At 45.7% G+C, this 12,623-nt stretch overlaps 1 protein-coding gene across 4 annotated transcripts in view; it reads left to right on the top strand.

The window, feature by feature from the left end:
• The window catches only part of EHMT1 (euchromatic histone lysine methyltransferase 1), a 123,045-nt gene that overhangs the window by 38,681 nt on the left and 71,741 nt on the right, over nucleotides 1-12,623 (top strand). Inside the window, exon 1 of one of the 4 annotated variants that reach the window (XM_075170464.1) lies at nucleotides 10,796-11,155. The exons of the other annotated variants lie outside the window; for them this stretch is intronic. Coding sequence (XP_075026565.1) covers nucleotides 11,093-11,155 — 63 coding nt within the window. The 5' untranslated portion in view covers nucleotides 10,796-11,092. Of the gene's footprint in view, nucleotides 1-10,795; nucleotides 11,156-12,623 lie in introns of those variants that run through there. 4 annotated transcript variants of the gene reach the window in all.

Here is a 12,623-nt window from a genome sequence, read left to right as displayed (position 1 = left end):
ACCATCATCCTGAATTTAAATCTGTGTTCACAAATTTCCAGAAGTACGTGGGGCTCACGGCATTCATCGGCTCTTTGTTCCTGATACCTGCAAGCAGCACACTGCAGTGGCTGCCGGGCTGGAGGGGGAAGAGAAAGGGAAGGGAAGCAATAGTTAAATCTGTTAGTAAGTGGTGTAATCTCACTCTATTTCCACATTTGCTTTTGTTTTGATACAATATTTTAATCGAAGTGTTTCCAGGTGTTTAATGCGTCTGCATTAAAAAAATATAACGGAGCTCATTGCCCTTGCCCCAGGAGCTTTGACTTGCAGCCCAGTTACCCAACAAAAAATTTCTGAGTAACTTCTCTGAATTTTTTGCTTCTGTTGGCCAGTTTAGACGGCACTGACTTCTTGTTTGAGTCTGGACTGTGTCCTGGTGTCACAGATTCACCCACATGGCATCCGCCTGCTTTCAAACTTGGCAATGGGCATAAAAAGCTCCTCAGTGGTTGCAAGTTTGCTGTTTTGGATAAATACTTCCCCTCCTCTCCAAAAACATGTTAGTTACAGGGAATATTATACAGAGAGAGAAAATACTGATATGTTTGTTATTTACATTGATGTGTTTGGGAATTTTTTTGTTGTTTGTAAATAATGAAGGACGAGATTTTTTTAAAGTGCTCAGACTTCACTGAGATTCAAAGTTGAGTCATCTCAAACGGGCTGTCCCAACACATTCTTTGCTGCCCCAACTTGGCCACCCGAGGTGACTCAGTAAATCTGCAGACTTCAAATCTAGATCTCGTATATTACGTTCCTCTGCTCCATACATTTGTGAAGGCCCACTCCAGAAATTTTTGGCAGTTAATTCTCTAAGCCTCGATTTTTCCCATCTGTAAAATGGAGACATTAATATTGCCTACTATTCCCATCTCTTATTATAAATTGCTCTGTAAAAAGTCCTAAGTATTTTTATTGTTGCAATACACTTAAGCAAATCACAATGTATCTATCTGGTTCTTTTGTACATGGTGATGTTTAGATGCTCTTTTCAGTTTATGCTCTGCTTTTGATAAGGCAGAACTAGATTGTTTTCTTTGCTTTTCCCCCAGAATTCATGGTGGCTAGAACAGTCTCCGAAACTCCTTCAGACTGTGGCATTGATTGGAATAAAACAAAGTAATTAGAATACTTGGTAAAGGATGCACACCATTGCAGAGTGTAGGCTGGAGGATTTGCTTTAGGATTACTTGATTGCAGCAGGAATGGAAACCTCCATTAGTCGTGTTGAATGCTCTTCAGCCACATTTTAAAAGTCAGTGTCCTGAAAAGAGATTAATTTTTCAAGTGAGACCCTCTGGCAGTTCTGCTGGACATTTGCAGGGTTTGGGTTTTTTTCGGTGCTTTTTGTTTACAATTTACCCTCCAGGTGACTGCATTGGTCCTACTGTGAGCACGTTCAAGAGGACAGCAAGGCTGCTCTGTCAGGAAAGTGGCATTTGCAAGCTCTGAACCTCTCTGGAGTATCTGGTGCGTTGGAGTCCAAGGCCTGACTTACAGAAGTGTGAAGCATCCAGGGTGCACGTCAGCTTTAGTGCTGGACACTGGCTCTAGCAATGACTCTGGGATTCTCCAGGGGCAGGGAATCGTGAGGCTTTGTCCTTTATGTGGAGGAAGGAGGCTTTTCTTGCTCCTGTCAGCTTCTCTTCGTGCAGCTCCCTTGGCTTTTTCTAATGTGGTGATGCTAATAGGAACAAGAGAAGTTTCGGGCTCTGCTCCCTTGGATATGAAGGTAATCTTCTCAAGTAGAGATTGCAACCCGGCCTCAGCCCAAGCATGTTGGGAAATGAACTCTGTGCTGCGTCAGCCTCTGGTAGGGCATGTTTAAGGAACCATAATTTTATTTGCTGTTCTTTTTTACGCCATATCTGACAGATTTTTGAAAGGTGCTGAGCTCTTGTAATTCCTGATGAAGGCTCTGGAGGGTGGAGGTACTGACTGCCGTTGTAAATGAGGCTGTGGATGACTCAGCTCTGACACTTTTTGCCCTCCCTCCTCTTTCTTGCCCGCACAGAGAGGTTGTGTGTCGTCGCCCTAGGATTTACTGCCTTCAGCGTGAGAACCTTTGATGTGAGCAGGCTCTAGGAGAAGAGTTACGGCTGCATAGGAAGGCTGGCTTCCCACTTAAGCCCTAATGCATGCCCTCGATGGGAAAAAGTTGGGCTTAAAACTGGCAGAACATATCTAGAAGATGTTATTGCTTTCTTTTTTATTAAGCTTGTGTTGACTCTTCAGTCTGTGTTGAAGCAGGTGTATTTTGAGCAGTATTAGTGTATCTTTTGGAGCGATGTGGTAGGAGCAAGACGGGATTTCCCTCTTAGATTGTTCCTCCACTGGAACCAGCGTACCTAGCCTAGGGTAAGCAAATGACTCTGGCTTTGGTTTTTTTTTCTACCTGTCCCTAAGGAAACAATATAAATGCCATGCCTCCAGTGTGTATCTATTGAGGGAGAAAGGGATTTCTAAATAGTGATGAACTGTGGTTTTCCCTTAGTGCAGCAAGCCAATTGTTCCTTAGTGAAATATATTAATAATTCTCTTATGAACCTCGTTGGTAAGTGAATCTGCTTTAATTCCTTTGTATCAACAAGAGCTGCAGGTATGTATGTCTTCGTTACATAAAAAAAAAAAAAAGGAAGAAAGCAATGCTTGCAAATTGGTCTTTGTTTCCAAGGAAACAAACTTGACATGCTTGAGCTGTGCTAGATGCAAACACTGCTAGATTCAGCAGACATGCCTCGGAATTATATGGTCTGAATATTATTTTTAAACTACCTCCAATTTAAAGGCAAGGGAGAGGACAAGAATAGCATTTGTCGGCAGGGTTTACCAATCTGTGCTTAATGAAAGCACTGTGCGGTATCTTAGAGTTGCCTAATGTGGTGGAGGGAGAATTGCACCCTACGCTGAAAGCAGAGGTCCCTAATGAACATCCCCGGAGAAGGGGCAGCCTGGGGCCAAACGGCTACCGCAGGGCGCCGGTCCCGGGCTTCGATGAAATCCTTCAGCAGAAATAGAGGGCTGAGGGGAGCTAAGCACGCGCTCTCTGTGCCAGATTATTATGGTTTATCCTGGGTCACTTTACCAAGCGTTTTGTCCTCTAAAAATATTTTAGTAAAATGCAACTCGCCAGCCTTTGGTGTGAAAGGCTGCCTGGCGTTCAGAAGTCAAATGCGAATACTATCCCAAATAATTTGCTAAAAAGCTGTAGCTTGATGTTGAGGACTGTGCTGAATTTGTTAGGGAAGAGATGAGAGAACAACATTATGGGTTGTTTGCATAGTGTGTCTGACATGAATGTGCTGTGGACTGGTGAAAATCTTGACTCTAACTTGGCTTATTGCATTGTACAGAAAGTTTCTCAGTATTTTTGTGATTACCTTGGAAGTTTGGTTCAGGAAAAAAGCTGGGTTTTGGCATTCATCTGTCACCCTGATTTTTTCTGAAATGCTGTATTGATAAAGTAGCTTGATTTTTTTTTTTTTTTTTTTTTTTAATCGCCCTTTGAAGAATCAAAACTTCAGCACTGAAGCAGCCACTGTACATACATGGCAGAAATATTAGCCATGCGTGCACGGGAAACGAGCATCGCTGGGCAGAGTGCACACACAATTAACGGATTTGAACATCCAGAGTTTTTTTTGGCTTGGGCCCAACAAGAGGAATAGGGTATACATTAAAACTTTGTTGGAATTAAATAGCCAATTTTTGCCCTGGCCTGCAAAGCTTTACTTCTGCAACAGCTATCTTTTGCTTTCTGGAGTAGTTCTGTGAGCTGGTAGGGATCTGTAGGGGATATGCAAAGGATATATAGAGAAATACAAGTTTTTAAGTTCCATGTGCAGATCGCTTGTAGTGTGCAAGGCTGTCGTCCTCCGGCAGTGAAAATGCCCGGTGGACTTCAGCATTGTGTGTCTTTGCATATTTTGTTGTTTGGAAAACTGGAAAGTATAAAAAAAAAAATAATCCTCTATTAATTCTTCTTTGAAACGGTCTCACTGCATTGAGGAGACAAGGTAACGATGGAGTAATTTCAGGGCTGACTAGTGAAAAACAAACCTCTCTTAAAATTCAGGTCCTTAGGAAAACATAGCATGAAGTGTGTTGTACTGTAGTCTCTTTTCCCCCCTCTTTCATCCTGCTTTTTAACTTTCTTGCAAATGGAGTTAAAATAACCTTCAAGGTGATAGAGGGTAGACTGGGGTAAGTTTAGCTTTAAGATGGATGGGAAGTACTATTTGCATTGCGAGCTAAAAGCCTCAGTTGAAGCCTGTTGGGGGAAAAAAAATAATATTAATGGCATTTCATGAAAATATTGTAATTTGTGGAAGGCCCAGAGTGAAAAATCTGCTGGTTCGTGTGTCACTAGGAAATGCTCCTTTTTGCACAAGCCTTGCCTGAGACAGGATTTTCCTTGCTTTTGTTCTAAAACGAGATGCTTGCTGCCTAAAAACGCCAGCGATCCCCGCAGCGAGAGCTTCACCTCCTTGACAGAGGATGGAAACAGGAAGGTTGGCCGGATCGGGATGAATCCTGCACCTTTTTCTTTTTTTCCTTTTTTTTTTTTTTTTTTCTTTGCTAATGACACTTCCTTATGCTTACATTTCATTAAAGCTCTGAAATGGCTGAAGATCAGCCGGTACTGAGCATGCTCCGGGGTGGAGGCTGCACCCATAGAGTGAGATGGATTTGTGGCTGGAGGAGGGATAGGCCTGGAGTCAGGATCTGGAAGGACCCAGCAGCTCCCCGCAGACGGGACGGAGGTAGGGCAAATCTGGCCGATTCCCTCCCGTGCCCCCGGGCCGGGGGAGCGAGGAGACCGGATGAGGTAAAAACTGTTGGAATTGATTCAAAAGCAGCATAGTTAACCACTGACACGAGATGGCTTCAAATCGCTTCCTGCGGATCAGCGGGGAGGGGTTTTAAAATACTGACCTTTACTGACTGGCGAACCTATATAAAGAACGGACCTGTCTAATGTTAGGGTGGTGACATAAAGCGACAGCAGGCAGGGGCTGGCAGCGAGGGCTGCGGGGACTTGCTGGGTTGTGCCTTCATACTGGAAGGCATGTGATCGCGTCTCAGTCGTGGGCTGCGCGGCTCGGTCGCTAATTATTATTAATGGAAAGCCTTGCAGGGCGCAGACCTGCTCTGCAGTTTAAATCTAGATCCGACTGCGATTGTGGGAGGGCGAAAGAATGTAAAACTCAAACTCCCTTTTTCGGGCTTATTTTGCATTCCAAGGATTGCAGACAAACCTTGCCACACCAGGTCCTCCAAACTGGCAAGGAGAGGAGGGAATATAGATATGTTTATTCCTTTGGCTGAGAGATTTTTTGTGCTTCTTGCAGGGGTTTAACGTATTGGCGAGTGGGTTTGGGGGAAGGAAGGGGACTCTGAGTTGTGCTAGGTTGGGTTTTTGGATGTCGTCTGTGGTTGCCAGCTTTTCACAAGGAATGTGTAAGCACCAGCAGGTATGTGCTGCATGAGCCGATTGACTCCAGTTGTTGTACAAGCAAGCTGCGTGGTAAAGTGCCAATAAAACATTTACATTGGCTCTCGATGTTTGTATTAGTGAGGTGTAGGGAAGATCTGAGTTTGTGTGGAGCAGGGGGAGAGATGTCGGCCGCGAGCCTCAGCCCTCGCAGACCCTGTCTCCTACGGGAGGTGTGTTATTGGGTGTCCACACTTGTTTCAGCCTGGCTGTAAGTGAAGGTAAGGCAAGAGGTTTGCTCTTCTTAGGGCATTGTGAATACATTGGTATTACAAAGTTATTGTGTTTATTAACAGAAATCTCTGCGATCACGCTCTATCTTTAGCCTGCGTGCAGTAAGATAGACCGGCTCTTTCTTCAGGGCAACTCTGGATGCTTTTCATAGCGCAGTTCAGGGGGCGATCGGTGAAGAGCAAAACATAGTTTATTATTTTATTGCTCCATCCAGGTGACGGTCTCTCACAGTTGGGTCAGTCTGCATGATGAGTCACTTTATGACCTAAAGTAACTTGCCTATTTATTGCCCGGTTCTGCATTTCTTGTGTACCCAACGCTTCCACGGCGTTTTCTGAGCCTGTTTGATACGTCAGCCCTGCACTAAGTTGGTGACCAGCTTGCTTACTGGTGTTGCTTTTACGGTCCCTGCATAAAAGTCTGCTGGAGCCCCAGCTTGCTGGCCATGCAGAACTTCTCTTACCCTTTAATGGATGCTGGCTTGTTTATGGTTGGATGAATGCACAAATAAAAGCGTTTATGTAAAATAAACGGCATTGTAATTGTACACTGAAAGGAAAAGGTTTTGATTTTCTTTGGCTCAGATGGGGGCTGCGTTTATGGCTTTTGAGAATTGATCCTAGTGGCTTTTTCTCCTTGTGCGACTCTGGCGTTGAGGTGATCTCAGCCCCAAGTTTTCATGTATGGTCTGGCTCCCTTGATGAGGAAATTTGACTTAAACAGTTTCAGATGCTGGAAAACCACTCGTGTGATAATTTCCTATTGTGCTTGTGTGAAAGGTGTAAGGTAGCCTTAAAGACCCACTGCCACCTTATGGCAGTTGCTGAAAAGCAGCCTCTTTAGAGCCAATTCTGTATACACATCATGCTTGCTTTATTTCTCCGCTCTTCTTAACCAGTGATGTTTGCATGAAGGCAGGAGCTTTGTTTTTAAAGAGTTCATCTGCTCCTTCTGTTCCTTGCAGAAATTTATAATGTTAGCGTAATTGCTTGTAGAGCCATCAACTGCGATATTTCATAGGCGAGTTCATGATTTGGGGAGAGATATAAAAGCATCATGAAGCACTGATTCTCCAGTGAAGAACTTGCTTATTTTCACGTGAATGCCCTAATCCTTAAAAAAAAAAAATAGGTGTGAGGTCAAAGAACAGGGACACGTTGAACACGTGAGGCTCATTGGCAGGATCTACACCGGAGCTCCAGCGTTAGTGTTGCAGCAGAAGCGAGATTGAATGTGAGCAGCCATTTTTGCAGCCGGCTTTGCTGGCAGAAGACTACTAATAAGCAGGATGGCTTTGCACTGACATGGGTCTGATTCCCACTCCATCTACTGTCTCCCAAATAAAACAATAAAACATTTGACTGTGGAGCAAACGGTGAGTGTGGTTAAAGCAATGAGCTTGCTCGCTGTTACTGAGATGGGATATGCAAGGGCTGCAGTATTTAGGACCCTTCTCGAGCGAGGCTGTGTTTGTACAGTAGAAGCTCTTGATACGCGATAGCTGAATGAAGGGGAGAAATGGTGTTTTTAGATTTCCAAAATAGAAGGAGCCGTGGTTACTATAAGTTAAAGCTGAAGGAGTTTATAATTGGGAACTGTTAGGAATACAGTATGTTCTAAATTACAGCTGTCTGGCCAATATGCTTCTAAATAAAGTTCTAGGATTGCCCTGTAAATGAAATACTCAACGCATATTCTTATCAAAACATAGCAACATCTCCCAGAGAGCTTACATCTCAACATCTGTCGCAACAGCATCTTTAGTTTCTTTTTTTTGTTTTTTTTTTTCTTTTTTTCCTTTTCCTTGGTGTGTGTGATGTACTCAATGCAGCATCCCAGGGAACATTTCATGTTTCCTATTAAGTAAAAGCAGTTTTCAACTTTGCTGGGGAAGGAGGGGGAGGGAGGGAGATGGCTTGGAAACTTTGGGGAAATAAAACAGATTTTGAAAGGTGGAGAAAGCTGTGATTCCAGAAGCGTGCATTTATGACTGCCTGCTCCTTCAAGGCTGTTACTTGAGTCTGGAGGTGGACATTTGGGCTCCCTGGGAGGATGCTGAGGACATTCAGTGTGTCCTGGGAATGGGCATTCTGGTTAGGAAATGCTGTACGTAACGGCTGAGGAGGGAAGGAGGCATTTTAACAGCTTGTGGCGGAGCTGCGGAGCGGTTCATAGCAGTGCAGACGCAAATCAGGATTCCAGCAGAAATGCTCATCTTATATCAGAAGTGCATTCAGCTCATCGTGCTTTTGGGATTGCTTCCGAGGAGGCTGAAAGGGAGCTTCAGATTTGAGCAACTGGAGGGTCTGGAATGAGAGGAGCCTGATGGAAATAAGGAAAAACCCCTGTATTTTGCAGAGCTAAATATTGTTCTTCCTATAGAAAGAAAAATCTCCCCTTGCCTCCCACTTGTGCTTCCTTTGCAAGGGAGCTGTGAAAATGCCGTACATAATGGTGTAATTAAGCAAAAGCCCTGAGGAACCCGGTGTCCTTTGTGAAGGGAGGTGGTTGTGCTGCTGCCTTCCTCCTGAAAATGTGAGATTTCTGAAAGGGATATTTGAGCCTTGAATCGGGCAACAGAGGCCAGAGCGTCTTGGTGTAAAAATACCTTGTAGTTTTATAGCTGGTAGAAGATGTTTTGAAAGGGGTCGCTATGCTGTCTCATACCGGCTTGGTGGGGAAATTGCTGGAGCGTACTTGGGTTAAATAAAGGGGAAAGCTTCATGGGGCACAGGCTTGTTCTTATCCTACCTCATTAGAAAAACCGCTTCCTCGGCCAGCCTGGAGATGGGTCTCTAACCAGCTGGTTAGAAAAGAGCCTGTGCAGCACCCAACCTCTGCAAAATCGGGGAGATAGGGGACCCGGGGCAGACGGCACTGCTCCGACAGCTGCTGGACCCTGCCCGGGCACAGAGGTGGTGATGCCAGCCTGAGCAATGCCGTGGTGGTCTGGAAGCTTCTTTCTCCTTTCGGATGGCATAAATTTAAGGTCTTATTAATCAATGCACAAGCATCCCCCGCGAACGCAGCGCTGTGCAGAGTTGCTGGTAAGGTGCCGATCGATCGCTTTGCTCGAGTTGATTGTTGAAGCATCTGCAAAACCCTGATCAGCTTTGCTTTTTTTTTTTTTTTAAAAAAAAAAACGGTATTTAGTGCTCTCAAGGATGACCGTGAGATGTGAAAAGCGTCTCTGGTAGCTTCTGCTCTCAGTGTATATTTAACCTCAGCAGTAAAAACATTTCTAGTGTTGAGATGAAGTGGGGAGTGCTGCCCCTCTGCGTGCGCGGGAAGGCTGAGGCTGCGGTGTGGTTCTCCATCATTATTTTATCTCTGAAAGGGGATGTTGACTGTGGTAGTTCATTGACACTGCGTTTGTTAATATCTTTGTTTCTATTTCTGTGTTTTTAATGAAAGCTTGGTAATTTCATGCTGCAAGGAAGGGCAACGCATCAACTATTTTAAAGCCATCTTTGGTTTGAACTACAGTAATCTTTTGATGCGGTGGATAATACAACTTCTGTCAGTGTAGTCGGTTGTTGTTGCTTTTGTTTGAGGATTTTCAAGGTTGTCTTAAATGAGTTACCTCTATACCTCTTAGCGACTGATAGGGCAGGAAAATCTCATTTCGTGTATATTAAAACTTAAAATTTACATCAAACAAAAACCCAGTGGGTGAAAGAGAGATGCTTGCTTTATACCATCACCTCAAATATTCCTTCTCTATCAATTTCAGTCATCTTGATGTAGCCTTGTGTGTTTTAACTGTTTAGTAGTGAAACTTTTCCAGAGTGTGGAGAGAAAAATAATGTCCTCGTAGCCGAGGCAGATCCGTGGCAGGCTCTTCTGCTGCTTTAGCTATTGACGCTTTGCAAATGTGCCTGGACACGGTGGTGAAGTAGCTGCTTGGGCCAGAGAAAATGTGGCTTGTTGATGTTTCCAGCCTGCGGTAACGCAATGGCAGGACATGCTCCTGCGATGCTCAGCAGAGGAGAAGGGGATGGGTAGAGCAGAGCAGGCGATGGCTTCATGCTTGTGCTGAAGGCCTGAATTTGCATGCCTGCTTTTGGTGCAAGGTGTAAGGCAAACAAAATCCTTGGGTTCCTCAAAACCTCACTATGGATTTTGATGGCTTTTTTCTCCCTACAGTGCAGGCTGCTCCCTGCCCCCCCCAGCCCACTGTAACACATTACACTCGGCTCGTCTTCATTTTAATTTCTGTTCTTAAAGAGAACTATCTTCTGTGCTCTTATTTTTTTGAAAACTGTTTTTTCTTTGGCCAAGAACAAGCGGGTGGTGCCACAGTCCATTTCTGAGTTTCCTCTTCCTTCTGGCCTCTTCTCCAGGGTTGCCAGCCGCCCTCCCCCTGCGCGGGTGGGAGGTTCTCCAGCGCGACACCCAGCTCCAGCAGCCTCCTGCTCCTGCCGCCGATAAATGCCAGTCTTGCGCTTGAATCTCTTCCAGCCGATCTCTGCTTACAGATGTTCCTGCGAGTTGCTCCGGCAGTTTTACTGGGAGCTTGAGCAGATACGAAGGTTGCCAAGAGTTTATGCTTAATTGTTAAGTGGAACAGAGACAAACTACTTTTATTTTGAAGCTAAAATTTCTTTTCTCTTGCTGGCTGGGCCAGCTGTATCCTATGGTTTGAGGTAGGCTGAGCTCAGAGCTCCTGCACCTAGTAGTGCACTATCACTTCATTAGGGTTTTCCCCCCCTCATTCCATTCCTGCCCCCCCCTTTTTAATGACTGTGTTTGTGATACCCTTTTAAGGTTGGTTGTACCAGGTCAGGTTGTCTTATTAATCCCCAAAGTGAAAAATAGCTCCCCTTCAGCTCAGCAGATCGGATCTCGAATGCACTTGCAGTTGGACACTGCACACTGAACCAGTTTAACCCGTGTGCCTTCGTCCCAGCGCTCAGAGGTCGGGCGCTTCGTTAAGCAGAACAAAATCGGCACGGGAGCGTCCCCAAGCCGCGCAGCATCCCTCCCTGTCCCTCCTGTCTCTCCTTTTCCTGTGGGCAAGGGCTACTCTTGAAGGCCACTGAGACAGAACACCTCGCTCTGTGGATTAAAAGGCTTTTTTTTTTTTCAGGCAGGCGATCAGTTTTGAGGCCTGGCACCCTGTCAGAAAGTTGACAGATGATCTGCATTACCGGTGCGTCCCCGGGATGCCCGGGATAATCGCGCTCCAATGGACACCCTGGAGCCGGCAGGTTCTCTGTGAAATGGCTGCAGCTTGGAGGGAGCAGTGAAATGGTCTCCTCTGGGCATGCTCACTCTGTAGAGGGAGCTTTTATCACATGAGCAGAAACTGAATCACTGCTCATGAGGATCTGGAATATGCAACTCTTTGAGTCTTCACCAGAAGAAGACAACAGATGTCCGCAGGTACAGCAGGGTCCACCTCCTATGCCTCACAAAGAGCGGCTCCCCGCCGGCCCTGGCCGCAGGCAGGCTGTCTCCTGCTGGGGAAGGAGAAGCCTCGGAGAGGAGGAAGATAGTTCGGGGAATCATGGCTGGGGGTTATTTATTTATTTGTTTCTATATACATTTATGTTCCTGCCCGGTGTGCGGGAGGGCAGGCGGGGTGTGCTGGGGAGCCGGCTGGAGGAGGCTGGCCAGGCTCCCTCTGTGCCGTGATGATTGTTGCCTTGTGCTGTGCCATGGGCTTGCAGGTACTTCTGCATCCGACGTCTCCTGGCTCCGGGGAAGCTCGGGCTTTGTTTCCTCCTGTCCAGGTGGTCTTTTATTTGTCTTCTGGGATGGGGAGGCTTGTTTGGGGTTGGGGTGGTTTTGGTTGGTTTTTATTTGTGGTGCTTTTTTTTTTATTTTTTAAAGTGTGAAGTTTCTGGAAAATTTGGTTCTCCCAGGAGCCCTCCCTGCTTGCAGTTCTTGTAAGCAGGAAGAGCAAACCCTGGGGTGTCCGAGCTGCTCGAAGACTGAACTTCCAAAGGGGAGAAGAGGCCTGTGGCCACATGGCACCTCCTCGCTAGGTCTCTTTTGACAGCCTTTGGTTGCATAAAGCAAGCCTACAGCTCACTTCTTTGGGTGAGGCAAGAGCGAACATTATTTTACCAGGAAGAAACAATCCTTTTTATTTTGGGGTGGCTTTCTCCCCTCTGTCTCTATTTTATTTTTTTTTTTTAATAGTAGCTTGCAATCCAAGGGAACAGCTGATTAAAACGAAACATCCGTGGTTGATTTCATGGCAGGAGGCCCATGTCTGCAGCTTATTTTAAAGGTTGCCTAAAATTCAGACCCCTGGCCCTGCCATGCTCTTGGGGCGTTTTTTGCTGCTGTTCGTATTACATGCAGACAGCTCTGTTGGCTGCCACAGACCTTGGTGGGACTTGGGGCGGACACTGAAGCTCCCAGAGCCGTGGGGGGTCTGGGCACCCCTGCCAGCGGGCAAAATACTGGCCTGAGCTTGCTGTGCTCGAGGGAGACCCCTGAAGCTGTCATGCAGGCACGATAATGAATTTTCAATCAAGGAGTGAGACGTGAAGATGGCATTTAAAAGATTAGGGAGCTTACAGGACGATCTGTGATACCAAATCTAAATATCTATCGTGTCTCCACTGGACTATAAATATGCTCATTATTCGTCATTTAGAAGATGTGCGCTAAAGGAAAAGGCATCAGAAGAAGTCACAAGGAGAGAAACGAGATTTTTTTTTTTTTTAACAGTGAAGAGCAGAGGCCTTGACGTGCTGCCTGATCAGCTCCCATCCAGGGGAAAAAATGTGCTTTGGGTTTGATGAAGGCTGAGAAAACAAGCAACCAAAAAAGCACAGAGGTGTGCAACGTGTGCTCTTGTGTGTTGGTGACCACGGTGACACCAGTGTGACAGCCGGCC

This window comes from Calonectris borealis, chromosome 21, assembly GCF_964195595.1.
Source record: "Calonectris borealis chromosome 21, bCalBor7.hap1.2, whole genome shotgun sequence".
In the NCBI taxonomy this organism is placed as follows: Eukaryota; Metazoa; Chordata; class Aves; order Procellariiformes; family Procellariidae; genus Calonectris; species Calonectris borealis.
The sequence above is the reverse complement of the archived record's forward strand: the minus strand, read 5'-3'. Positions and strand labels throughout refer to the sequence as shown.